At 43.1% G+C, this 14,337-nt stretch overlaps 1 protein-coding gene across 2 annotated transcripts in view; it reads right to left on the bottom strand.

Moving 5' to 3' along the window:
• The window catches only part of ATP8A2 (ATPase phospholipid transporting 8A2), a 466,915-nt gene that overhangs the window by 323,325 nt on the left and 129,253 nt on the right, over positions 1 to 14,337 (bottom strand). For both annotated transcript variants that reach the window (XM_045567137.1, XM_045567138.1), the window contains exons 16-19: positions 12,236 to 12,311; positions 6,256 to 6,361; positions 5,486 to 5,568; positions 2,070 to 2,119 (exon numbers count right to left, since the gene is read on the bottom strand). In XM_045567137.1, coding sequence (XP_045423093.1) covers positions 2,070 to 2,119; positions 5,486 to 5,568; positions 6,256 to 6,361; positions 12,236 to 12,311 — 315 coding nt within the window. The remainder of the gene's footprint in view (positions 1 to 2,069; positions 2,120 to 5,485; positions 5,569 to 6,255; positions 6,362 to 12,235; positions 12,312 to 14,337) is intronic.

Genomic DNA, 14,337 nt, shown 5'->3' with positions numbered 1-14,337 from the left:
GTCTGGCACTTCTAAAAATGGCCACGCTCCATCTTTCCCTACCGTTTCCTCAAAGGAGGGCTGAATTGTACATCTCCTACTCTTTTCATTTGCATCTAATGGACATAAACTGATTTCCTTCCCTGCTATGAAAGTTCACTAGCACAGCCATCTGCAGTAGGAAAACAGAAAGGGAGAATTTGGGCACCAGCCATGCACATCTAACTGACATCTGTCTATGCCCTCTACAAGTATTATTCTCTATTTTATAGCTCAAAATTAACAAGTAACTCTGCCCAGTGAGTACCAAAGTGGGAGATTCGATACAGATCCACTTAACTCAAAAGCTCCTCATTGTGTTGTCTTCTAACTGGAGTAGAAAGAAATCACAAATTCATAGAACATTCCTAATTCAGCACCAAGGAACTTGTTCTCTCTCCTCTTCTCACTGAAGCATATACATTTCCTCACACGCATCTTTCATCATGGCCCACCCTCACTCAGGAGCCTTCAGTGACTCCCCATTGCCTATGAGGTCTTCTTAACACTCTCTTCCCACCTGTGCAGGCTCACCTCATCTCCCATATGCCACCACCAGGCTTCAAGCACACAAAAGATACACCATTCTCCTTTTCTATGCATTCTGATCCAGGCCTTTGCCAACAATGTTTCATCCTTCTGAAACACACCGCAACTAGACCACCCATCTCTGTGGCCTTTTGGTTTGGTGATTCCCACTGGACTATAAGCTCCTAAGAATGGGGGTGTTATCTCTGCAGCTCTGGGTAAATTCCCACATGCTAATGCACAGTACTCTGTTGCACCCGGATCTGCATTCTCTCTCAACTACCCAGCAGTTGGGCACTAACCTGTGTTTCACTTTCTCCATGAGTAAAGCAACTACTTCAAAGGAGTACTGTCAAGATTAAGTGGCATCGGGAAAAAGATGAGTCAATTAAAAAGAAATAGAACCACAACTGTAACCACAAATGATCTTTCTGTTCTTTTTCTCCCATATGTATTTAATACATCCTTATGTCTCCATCCATATGCACCTGTGTTTACCTAACTCCCTTTTCTCCTCCTCGTCTGCCCACTAACTGCTGGTCCCACAACGCAGTGCACAGTTCCCAACAAGAGATAGGCACAAAAGAGTCGAGAGATGTCCACACATCCCTCTTCCCCATCCACAGAAGCACCATCAATGTCCCCCCCCCAAGCTCTTTCATTGAATACTTAACCCCTAGGGTTCCTGTCTGACCCAAGTTCAAACATGCAATCCTAAAACTAAAGACTAGGGCTGGAAAGTATCTCCTAAATGAGGATAAAAAACTGACCTTTATCAAATAGCCTATTAAGCAGACAGGGTAAACAATGTGTGCATCAGTCAACAAAGGTTATTGATAAAACACTTAATTTTAATCAATAGGAAAAGACGCTTTTGAGATAGCAAAAGTAAGAACCTTGCTCTAGTATTGACAGTTCAACAATAACAAGAAGGAAGAGAACAAAACATTTAGATAAAACAAACTATGAATGCTAGAGGGAAAGAAAAGAATCCAACAAATGTTCCTAGGTCTTAATTTAAAAAACTGCACCGGGGAAGAATGCTTCCAAATATGCACAGGAGAAATGCCCTGTGTGCACCAAGGCTCTGCTGGGATGAACTGATCTAATATGCCATCATTTGTCAGTTTCTCGGGTCTCCAGAGGAGCGCTCAGATGGAGCAGGAGGAATGACCTCATAGGACTTGGGAAGCGCCAATGAAAATAATGCCCTCATCACATACTGCAAACTATTCAGACATGTCTGCAGCTGCTGATGCAAGAACACCAGGTTCTGGAAATCCAGAGAAAAAAGACGACATTTCTTTTGGAAAAAAAAAAAAGGAAAAGAAAAACAATACAGTTCACTTTTTAAATGAAAGTCATAAATTCCAGAAAGAAGAGGATTTGTAGAGATATGTTATATTTACTGTGTTTAATACTTAAGTACTCTATGGAACCATACTGTATATACAACCATGCAAATACCCCGACGAAGTTGTTAAATATATATTTTATTTCAAGTTCATGAAAGAGAAACATACCTAGAAAATTCCAGGACATTAAGGATTCCAAATGTCTGTTCCTGTCCCATCTAAAGGAAGAAAAACAGGATCTTACTTGAGGTACAAAGTGTTAAAGTCTCAAAGCAATTGTCTTCCAATCATAAACACATACACTCTCTCACTCTCTCCCTCCACCTCCTGGCCTCTTGCAACATGTGCTATTTTCTCCCTTCTGGTGGAGTCAAAGCTCCCTCTTCTGGTAGAAGCTTCTCATTTTTCTTCAGTTACACGGCTGTCCTAGCAGTTGGCTGGTGCAGCCACTTTCAAGAGATGAGGGCAAAGGATGCACAGTCCATCAGAAGCCATGGGGCCAGCTATGCTTCTGCATTCAGAATTTTACAAATCTTATAAAGCTATACACATATTCAAGATTTGAATATGGTGTATCCATATATCAGCGGTCCCCAACCTATGGTGAGTTGTATAATTATTTCACATATATTACAATGTAAAAATAATAGAAATAAAGTGCATAATAAATGTAATGTGCTTGAATAACCCTGAAACCATCCTCCTCCTCCTTGATCCATGGAAAAATTGTCTTCCATGAAAACAGTCCCTGGTGCCAAAAAGGTTGGGAACAGCTGCCATATACCATAATGTGCCCAGCAAGGGCTGGGTTAACACCCTATTATATAACACATCGATTTTCCACAGCAAAATGTCTGAAGATCACATTAAGTGAGATTCATACAGATCATAAATACATTCATGTAGGTTCTGATTAGGTTTCACTGCCAAATGACTGTTCCCCAGACTTAGGAAAAACTTTTGGAACTCAAAGGCTTCCAGATTCTGGATTTGCAGATAAGGGATTATGAATCTGCACCTGGTTTTAGGTCAATTAATCAAACGCCATTGGGGCGCGGGGGGGGGGGGGGTTCTTTTAAATTAGAATGTCAATATTCACAATTTTTTCCATATGAAAAATTCCAGTTGGTGCGTATGCTGTTTTCAAACTTTTTAATCTAATCTGCTCTCTGTTCCCCGACACATCAGAGTGGAAAGAATGTAGCCTTCAGAGTCCACCAGATGTGAGTTTGAATCCATCATTCATTTCTTATGAATGCTGACAGCACTCATTTCTTAGGGTTGAAAGAAGTAATTAATGAAGTAACATTCAAATTACCGAGTACATGACTGAATAATTGTCATCTTCACACCCACAACTCTCTACTCCCTCTCTCTGCATCCTGAAATACAACTAATCAGGGCCAAACACAGTGGCTCAGGCCTATAATCCTAGCACTTAGGCAGGCTGATGTGGGAAGATTGCTTGAGGTCAGGAATTCAAGACCAGCCTAGACAACAGTGAAACCCCATCTCTACAAAAAAATTTTAAAAATTAGCTGGGCGTGGCAGCATGCACCTGTAGTCCCAGCTACTCGGGAGACTGAGGCAGAAGGATCACTTGAACCCAGGAGTTTGACGTTGCAGTGAGCTATCACGATGCCACTACGCTGTAGCCTGGGGGACAGAGTTAGACCCTGTCTCAGAAAAACAACAACAACAAAAAATAGAACTAATGATCCACTTCATCCGGCTTTCATCAGTCTTTATTCACCTCTCTCTGGACCTACCCATTCCCTTTCTCCTCAGCCTGTCCCAACTTTCTGCCAGATCCTGATCAGAAACGCACCCACCGCTACCGCCACCGCTCAGCACCGGGGCTGAGACTCTCAGGAGCCATCCCCTCTGCGCCACGTTATATCAGCCACTTCCATGAGCAGCCAATGGACTCAGCTGTTATGATCAACAAGGACACTTCGTGTAAACACCTCGTCATCGATGTGAGAATTTCTGGTTTGATGATACTCTAGTATTAATGGTTGAGTAGGATTTTAAAAATTATTGTCATTCATGAATCCTAATGAATCAGGTAGTCTTTTCTGACTCCCAGAAATAGGACCTTAGAACTTTAATAAAATAATGAAGGGTGCCAATGCGGCATCTCATACCACGACAATGCCAATACCCACCCCCTCTAGATTCCTGTATTTACCTGGCACTGGGAGCCGAACAGAAGTATATGTTCACCCTGTCTCTCCAACTTCTGCTTGGCCAGTCCATGCCCCCTGCCCCACCCTCCACTTCTGCAGTGCAGAAAAATGCAGCAATACCCATAAATCAAAAATCCTACAGTTAAGGCTAAAAGTCCCCTCAAACTGAAGGGGAAGAAGACTTCATTTCTAAAAGCTTCTGTAAGGGCAATTCTATATAGTCAATCAGTACTTCATTCCACTTCTGATGATTGCACATTTCCCTAAGCCAAATTCCCTCTGTTGATTAAAATAAACATAATCTGATCTCCCTACTCTCTAAGAAACTGAAGATGCCAAGAAATGGGTACTTTGTAAAAGGCACAATATTTTGTAGCTTTTGCATATATGTAAAAGAAAAAACTGACTGTAGTACTACCAAGCAGGAACAATATCAAGTTATTATACATTTGGAAGTGAACTTGAAATGCATTAAAGAGGTTTAGGGATTTAAGGATGCATGCATAAAGCCCCAAACCGTAATAATCCATGAATCTTCCCCAAATTGAGGGTGGAAAAAGGTGAGAAAAGGCAGTGACTACCCCCAGGCCCTCACCAACCAGACAGGAGTGGAGCACAGCCCTTCCAACCTGTATCACTAAAAACACCAGCGCCTCACCAGCCTTCACCGTCACTTCCCTGCTGCTCATCCCAAGGTTCCCTATTTAATCTTATTTCTGATATAAGTTTTTTCCTATCACTAAATTTCTCCCTCTGGACCATAGGGAGGGAAACAGAAAAAAAATCAGGAAATACATAAACCCCTTGACTTCAGTGTGGGGCAAAAACTCATATAGATTAGAGAGATCGAGGGTACAATGAACACTATTCAAGTGATGGGCACACTAGGAGCGTGGACTCAAGCATTCCAAAAGCTATCCATGTAATAAAAACATGTGTACCCCCTTAATATTTTGAAATTACAAAAAGACTAGAGAGATGTGAAGCTCTGACTCCCTTCTCTCCCAGCTGAAGAGACCGAAGTCCAGTGCAATTCTCTTGCACTGAGAACTGTGCAAGAGTTCTCAGGCGCTGAGGCTACAAAGAGACGTAAAGCCTGCCCTCAAAGACAGTGCACCATGAAGTTATTTTCCCAACTATCGTGGAACAAAGAGTAGCCTTGTGAAGTTCTTTGCTGTGGGGAAGCATCTTTGAGAGGGAAAAGTTACTGTGATGCAAAACAACACAAATAAGCTAGTATAATCACATAACAACCCCAGTTTTGAACATGTCTAATTTTTCACAGAAAGAAAATTAGGAATTTAGCTACCAATTATTGACAACAGACATGCTATTTCAAACACACAACGTTCAAAAAAGTAGGTGATCTAAAACAGGCACAATGATGTCACTTACTGCTTCTATGATGACCGAGTACGGTGTTCTGGCTGTGAAGACAAAGCCCAGCTTTTTAGCGCCTTTCACCAAAGCAGCTTCGTCTGTCAATAAGGAGCCGATGAGACATTGACAAATACATCGTAATGATTAGAATTCTGGCTAGTATCATTTTTCAAATTAACAAAACCCGCTGTGATTGAAGCGGCCTGGCGCTATCTGCGCAGTAGTAAGGGCTCGGGGCACAGAAGCACTTACTCTCCCTACCACCAGCGTCCTGAAAGGAGCACTTCTGTTAGATGGGAGGCCGGGCCTAGAGCTAACTCACCAGGACAAGAGTGATTTGCTTCCCTGCTATTCTTGGTTGGGATGAAGTTCTCTCTAATTAACCTAAGTCACATTCCCACAACTTTCTGACTAGACGTGTTCTCCGAGCAAGGCAATGTTTTAGTTGTACTAACGTGGGATTCCCTGCGTCCGCGCACAGCTTCCCCAGCAGTGGAAAATCCAAGGGGTGTGGGGAACGGGCGAAGATGCCAACCCTGTTCCCTAGCCCTATGACTTCTGCTGGGACCTGCAAGATGGCCCAGTCCTCCCTCCGCCTTTAAAGCGCTGGGACAGTCAGGAGAGCCCAGCCCCGGCTCTGCAGGGCTTTAACACCTGTAGCCACAGCCCGGCCCCCTGTGCGGCCAGAGGCAGACGGGGGAGCACGCGCAGCAGGTGCACCCCCGCGTCCTGCACTCTCACGGCTGCTGAGAAGGGCGGCGGGCGCCTCGGGCCAGAGCGCTCACCTGGGGAGGAGGCCTGGTAGATGATGTTGTCTCCATCCTTCTCGGGGACCACCGTGTGGCACACGGCCAGGAGGGTGAGGAACTCCTGGATGCAAGGGGCTGTGGGCTGCAAACGTGAGGCGGGTTAGTGGTCAGCCACACCACCGCCAACGCGCGCCAGAGCCACGCGGAGCCACCCCTGTTTATGCCCGCGACGGTGGTTACTCCCTGCAGGGCAGGGTCCAGGTCCTGAGCCGGGACCCCCGGTCTCCGCGCCGCCGCCCGGGCCCCTTCAGTTCCCACACGAGGCCTGCCCTCTCCCACCGGCCCACGGCGACCCCCGCCCGCTGCGGCCGGGTCTCCCGCTCACTGGTCGCCCCCGCGAAGCCCATCTTCCTCCACACTCTGCACGCGGCGCGGCGCGCTGGCCATGCGGTCGGGAGCGCGCAGGGGAGCTGTCCAGGCGCTTCCAGCACGTTCTGGGCGCTTCCAGCACGGTCCGGGAGACCCGGCGCGCTGCGGTCCGCACTGGTGGATCCCCAGGCCGCACAGACAATGCTCTAATCTACTGGGAATCACCGAAACACGTGTCCCCGTCTTTCCACCCTGCTGTCCTGGCGTTTGTTCTACACCTTGTGTATCCTTTAACTTTATAATCTCTTAACACCTGTAAGGCAGTGCATCCCTCGCCCACTATTATTAAACAACAACAAAAGCCAGAATTGCCCTGGGTATGTATTTAATCAGTTTCTCCTATCCTCTCTGGAAAAAAAAAATCCTATAATTTTCAGTGGGATTAGACCACATTTATAACCAGTAGAAAAATGACACCTTAATACTGTCTTCCCATTTAAGAATACAATGTCTTCCTATTTATTAAAAGGTTCTAAATCTTCTAAATATAGGACCTGGCATATATCCTATTATTTTTTTTATTTGCTCAAAAAATATTTGAGTGACTTCTGTAAATGAAGCACTGTGTGAGGCATTTTATCTACTGCTTTTTATATTCTGAATGGAATCTTATATTTTACAGTAGTTCATTGTTGGAATATAAGCAAAAACATTGATTTTTGTAAATTAATTTAATATCCATTTGTGACTGAGCTCTAACTAGCTCTCTGAGTTGCAGTTGACACCTCGGTATATCATCCACAAATGATAAATTTTCCCTTTTCCTCCCAATATATACACTTGTTCAGTTCCCACATGTCTGCATGGGTTAGCACGTCAAGAATGATGTTCAAAGACAAGGATGATAACAGGCTTCTTTGTCCTGGGGTTATTTTAATGCCAATGTCTTTAATGTGTACCTTTTAAATAGGCAACCAGCTATAAATTTGAGATAGACTTATATTTTCACATTAAGGAAGCAGCTATGTGCTTGCTATTTTTCATGGAATTTTCTTTTCTTTCTTTTAGTCCTACATGGATGATGACTTCCACAAAAATGTTTTTAGTTTTTTCTCTGACCTATTAATGTGACTTAAGAAGAATTTTATGGAAGCAAATCACAACTCTTCACCTGGTTACTTCTTATCAGGCTACGTGAAAAGAAAATGCACATTAAATTATAGTTTGGTAAAGTCAAGTAAGCTTAGAGAATTTACAAATTACCCAAAGCCTACACTGCAAAAATGATAAGAAAGTTTACCTAAAAGTACTTTAATTTGAGAATTGAGCTTCAATTCAAGATTTCCTTCCCCTGCATCTGAGAACTACCCAGTCCTGGATATAACCTTGTCCCACAATGAGACAACATTAAAGGGTCTTTGACCTTATAGCAAATAAATAAACCTAATAGTAAAATATTTTCTGAAAGTTATAAAGAAGAATTACACACACATTCAAATTGAGTTTCTATCTGGAGAGTTAGGCCAGACAAAATCCATACAGATAAAAACAAAATTCATAAGACAGAATTAATCTACCTTTGATTCTCTTAGGGGAAACAGACAAAATTAATCTGAAGCCTATGGATGTGTGTATGCATGTATGTGTATTCACAATGCTGTGTACCCATCACCACTATGTATACCCCAAACTTTTTCATTTTCCCCAACAGAAACTCTGTAGCCATTGAACAATAACTACCCATTCTTTCTTCCCTCTCCCCCCTAGTAACCTCTATTCTGTTTTCTGTCTCTATGAACTTGCCTATTCTAGGTACCTCATATAAATGGAATCCTACAATATTTTTCCTTCAGTTAACAGCTTTTAATATGTACAAAATGCTACATATGGTATCTAGAAATAAATATTTTCTATTTGTTATTGATGAACTTAAAAAATAGCAGAAAATTATGTCTAAAATTGTTTTGCACACCAAATAGCAGATACTAAGTATCTAAGTAACACACACAAATGATTTATTCTTGAAGACTCAAGCTCAAGAGTATTAGGCATAATGATTCAAAAGAAAGCTATCTTATTCCTTGATGAATCTTTGGAAATTTCTCCCACAAACAAAGTCACTGGTTAGCAATGTAATCAAGGGATCACATGCACTGTCTTCCAACATTTTCCACAGGTTGATTCTCTAAAAGCCAAATTCCATCTTGGCTATCAGCCCACACAAAGCTTAATGCAGTCCTAAAGGACCCAGAATATCAGGAATGATGACCCAGGAAAAAAGGAAAATTTTGTAGCTGATGGAAGTATTCCCTTGGGAGCCAAGTAAGGGTTTTCTTGGGTCAAATGCTTTAATTATAGTCAGTGGACCCAAGACATAAATTTAGATGGGCATGTGGCCATCTGCAGCCTAAACCCTCACATGCCCCTTCCTTCCTTCTCCCCAACCATACTTCAGCAAAATGAACAATCTAGTGATCTAATGGGCCCTGTATTTAAACTGCTTAAAAACACCCATTGGGTACATTTAATCCAAACCCACATCTTCCCAAAGAAAAATACTGGAGCTGATGGTCATTATTTACAGTGGAGCTAAATGTTAAATGTTGAAGCAGCCAAGACGAAGAATACTCAAAGGCTGTGAGGATCCGAGAAAGCTTAAAAAATGTTACACATAGACAAGGAAGCTTTCTCTATAAAAGATGGGAAATAAATTCCCAAGTCAATGGCCTCATTATGCTTTTACTGAAAGTGTGAGCATGCAGATTATTAAAATACCCTTAAAAGTCCCCGTGTCCCTTAAAAGTGCCCCATATCAGGGCTTCCTCTTCACAGGGGCTACACCTGCTCCTACTCTCACTGGCCTTAAAAGTCCCCGTGTCCCTTAAAAGTGCCCCATATCAGGGCTTCCTCTTCACAGGGGCTACACCTGCTCCTACTCTCACTGGCCTTCCCACTGAAATAAACGGAAATTTGGCTCAGGAGGGTGGACAGTGAGGAGGAAAGGAAGGAAGAAGAAAGACCACCAAATTCTCTAAACACTGGGAATTCTTCCCAAAATGCTTGCTATTCACCATGGCCATGGAGGAGGGGTCGGGAAGAAGGGATGGGTAAGGGGAGACAATGGGAGGGACACCAGCTGTGCTCACATCTCCACTCAAATGTCAACAGAGACAGACTCAAGAAGAGCTTGGAGTGGATGGTCAAAACTCCACAGAGACCCACCACACACCAGTGTGGGGCCAGCTTTGGAGCCAACACCTCTGAAAGCCATAAATTAACTGAGCTCAGTATTGAAAGATTTCAAATATTGGGATCCCAGCAGCATGTGGTGGGTCCACAGAGGATCTCCTCTCCAAAGGAGGATTTGCCCCACACCACTGGGTTTCTACGGCAGCCCATGTTTAAATCAGTGAAAATACCATTCTATGTGGGTGGACACCCTGTCCACATGCCAGCAGTTACGATAGCCATGACACCCACCAAAGAGAACAGGATTCCTCTATCTATACAAAACAAAATCACTTCCTCAGGGAGTCACATCTTACCTATCCTGCAGAAGTGTATAATGGTTCTTAATAATTTTACATCTATTTCCCCAACAAACAGGAATCCCTTGAGTGTTTTTCATTCATCTCTTCCCCTAATACCTAGAGTGAGGTATTTTACAAATTAGGCCCTTAAACTGTTTGCTAAATGAATGGATAAATAAATGATTCTCTCATTCAAATGAGGATCCAACAGTTTGCCGCTGTACCTAACCCAACACTGGAATTCCATGGTATTCCGTCCACTGAGCTCATCTCATTCCCTCTGCTACGTGGTCACTGTGTATCTATGCCAGGAAGCAAACTCATGAAACCAGACCAGGAGCAGTGCCCTAAGCTGCTTCTATGTCACCCTGCCACCTTCCCCTTTCCCATTCACCATTCCAACTTGAACAGACACATTCAGTCTCCCACCTTTGTGACTACCCGCAGCCTGAATACTATTTGAAAACACCTGTTTCCTTTTTCAGAAAACAAGTCCTCACAGTGCACTTGTTTCTTTGGCATACTTCATTAAAACCACCCTCCTGCAGAGAAGATTCTGTGAAGCTGCCACTCTTCTGCTTGGAGAATCTCTACCCTAGGAGCTGGCTCTACCTCCAGGATCAAAATCTAAGAAAGAACCCCTTTGGCATCTCTGTGACAGAGCGTGGACTTCAGCAACATGCTCTGAGTGGTCCCGGACCACTTCAGCGGCCTCATTCAGGTTCTGAGTGGGAACTGCTGCACTACAGCTCAGGGTGTGGGGGCCCAACACACTCACATTTCAGAACTGCTACTGGGAAGGTTTTGGCACTAACAAATGGCTAATGGTTTTAGCAAAACAAATGGTTTCCTGCATTAAAGAAAAAAAGGATTTCCTCACTGAAAATTTAGAAAAAGTTTTAAATATATGCATCTCTTAACCAAGTTTTAGAAAGATAAAGTTTTAATTTTTGCTCATGTTTACCTAACTTTAAATCTAGAATTATTTTTTGGAAAAAAATAATCATATTGGATCTAATTTATACTGACTAAACTGGCTGTGAAATGCTTTAATCACTTAGTAATTTTTTTAAGTTGGCATTTTTCAGAGTAGCCTTAAAAATAACAGTGAATTAATGTGATCCTTCAGTTAAGCCTGGCTTGCTATAATAGTTGAAGTAGTGTGACACTGTAGTTAAGAATCTGGCTGGGCGCGGTGGCTCACGCCTGTAATCCTAGCCGTCTGGGAGGCCGAGGCGGGTGGATCACTCGAGGTCAGGAGTTCGAGACCAGCCTGAGCGAGACCCCGTCTCTACTAAAAAAAAAATAGAAATAAACTATCTGGACAACTAAAAATATATATAGAAAAAATTAGCCGGGCATGGTGGTGCATGCCTGTAGTCCCAGCTACTCGGGAGGCTGAGACAGTAGGATCCCTTAACCCCAGGAGTTTGAGGTTGCTGTGAGCGAGGCTGACGCCACGGCACTCACTCTAGCCTGGGCAACAAAGTGACACTCTGTCTCAAAAAAAAAAAAAAAAAAAGAATCTAATAGACTTAGTTTCTAAGCCTTACTTCTACATTTATCTACTGGATAACTCTTGGCCAATTTGATCTTTCTATGCAACTTCCTTTTCACCTCCCAGGGGTGACTCAAATGTTAAAAGAAATACATGTCAACGGTCCAGCACACAGTAAAATGCAACAAATGCTACCTGTTACCATATTTTACATTTCTTTCCTAAAGCCTTCCTAAAGCATCCCTGTCAAAAGATATACACTTACTTTTCAAAACATATGACCTGTAACATTCAAAACTGTGAAGGAACAGTACTGCAGAAATCTTACAAAGCAACAGAAATTGGAACTGTTACAGAATTCTGTGGTAAGACTCGTCTTGTTCTCGGTGTACTACTTTATAATGTCACCACATATTTAAATTCAGCTTTATACTAATTTATGCACAGTGGTCACCACAAAACATTTGTTTAAGATCACTTCCCTGAAGTACTAATGCCATGAAATTGAGGCTCTTCCCAAGCTCCAAAATTGCAACTTTCAAGACACCATGCGTAAGTATCAAGAAAAGTGCGCCATAAGCTGTTCATCCAATGTCTTAGAAGTAAATGTAGCACTTACATGGCGGTCCTCAATGTTCTTCAGCAGCCTGGGATCATCAAAGTCACATGAGACGCTGGAGGGAGGAGATATGCAACTGTAACAGAGAACACAAAATATCTGTTCAATTCAAAAGTTCCTATTAAGATAATCCAACTGGAAAGAATTTGCCTTCAAGAAGAATCACACCAAAAATCCTACGGATTTACATTAAACTTTTAAAGATTGGGAAAATTGTGTCTTATTTCAAACATCAAAACAGTAAATCCTTCACCTGACTATAAATACAATGTTGTGTAAGTTATTATAAATAACATCGTTACAAGGAGAAGAAACAGAAGCCAAGGATGGATACCACGACTCTGTCATTTCAGTTCATCCCTGTATAACACCTCCCATGGAAAACATCTCAGAACATCTGCTCAGAGCAGGTAAACAAGATGAATCACTGTGGGAGAAAGAAGGCAGCAAATACATAGGAGAGAGGAAGGCAAATAATTACAAGGAGGGAAACTTGGTATGATGGCTGTGGGCCATCGCATTGAAGAAAATAGGAAGGATCAACTGTGTATTCATTTATCTCTATTCCCTCCTGAAGCCTTTCTTCAAGACAAAGACGACGAAAGAAGAGACAACAGCGGAGTTTATGTCAGTCTTAACTCCGAGTAGGTATGAGAGTGTGGTACACAGAGAAAACAGCAAAGGGGAGCGCCTACGATACAAGCTGATGCCCCCAGCAGAACCCGGTGCAGGCTGCGGAGATGGCAGCACGAGGCACCCATGAGACACAGGGAAGGCGGAAGGCAGGACAGGTTCCAAGTCCACGTGAGCTCCCTCATCCCACGCAGCCAGACAACTGAACCTTCCACAGCCAGAAAGAAATGGAAGGTTTAGCTTTCAGAGAGATCAAGCCAGAGTAACCCTGAACCCAGTGCACATGTGTGGATAGGCTAGGGCATCTCCCCAGACAGGAGCTTTAAGTGAAATTCTACATACACTAACAGGTACAATCACCAACCCTCTGCCTCCACCCAGCTTTCATAACAGTTGCAGCCAAATTTGTAGCCATTGGCAGGAAACTGGAGAGTTCCTCTCATGAGAAGAAAGCTGATCGTCTCACAAGAAAGACCCACAGACACTGACATTCAGGGGTCCCCTAACACAGTAGTGGGTTCTAGCTGATCATCCCACGGGGAAGCCAATCAGTCACCAGCCACACTGTCCCCTATACACAGCCCTAGCAATCACCTTTGTTGGTGCGTAAACCTTAACCTGTGTGCAGGTAACATCACTAGTTATAAGGGAAATGAAAATCAAAACCACAATGAGCTACCACTTCACACCCATTAGGACGGCCATTACACAACAAATAAACAAAAAATATTTATAGAAACTAACAAGTGTTGGCAAGGATGTGGAGAAAATGAAACCCTTGTGCGTCACTGGCAGGAATGTAAAATGGTGGAGCTCCTCTAGAAATCACAATGGTGGTTCCTCAGCAAGTTCAGGACAAAACTACCACATGATCTAGTAATTCCACTTTTAGGTATATGCCCCCAAGGATTGAAAGCGAAGACTCCAACAGATACTTGTGTATCAATGTTCACAGCAGCATTATTCACAGTAGCCAAAGGTGGAAGAAACACAAATGCTTATCAACAGATGAACGACGGATAAACAAAATGCAGTATAGACATGGAATGGAATATTATTCAGCCTTAAAAAGGAAAGAAATTCAGGCCGAGCGCGGTGGCTCATGCCTGTAATCCTAGCACTCTGGGAGGCCGAGGCGGGTGGATTGCTCAAGGTCAGGAGTTTGAGACCAGCCTGAGCAAGAGTGAGACCCCGTCTCTACTAAAAAATAGAAAGAAATTATCTGGCAAACTAAATATATAGAGAGAGAAAAAAAATTAGCCGGGCATAGTGGCACATACCTGTAGTCCCAGCTACTCAGGAGGCTGAGGCAGTAGGATCGCTTAAGCCCAGGAGCTTGAGGTTGCTGTGAGCTAGGCTGACACCACGGCACTCACTCTAGCCAGGGCAACAGAGTGAGATTCTGTCTCAAAAAAAAAAAAAAAAGGAAGGAAATTCTGTGGCTCAAACCTGTAATCCTCACACTCTGG

This window comes from Lemur catta, chromosome 13 (genome assembly GCF_020740605.2).
Source record: "Lemur catta isolate mLemCat1 chromosome 13, mLemCat1.pri, whole genome shotgun sequence".
In the NCBI taxonomy this organism is placed as follows: Eukaryota; Metazoa; Chordata; class Mammalia; order Primates; family Lemuridae; genus Lemur; species Lemur catta.
Note: the sequence above shows the minus strand (reverse complement) of the source record. Positions and strands in the feature narration are given on the sequence as shown.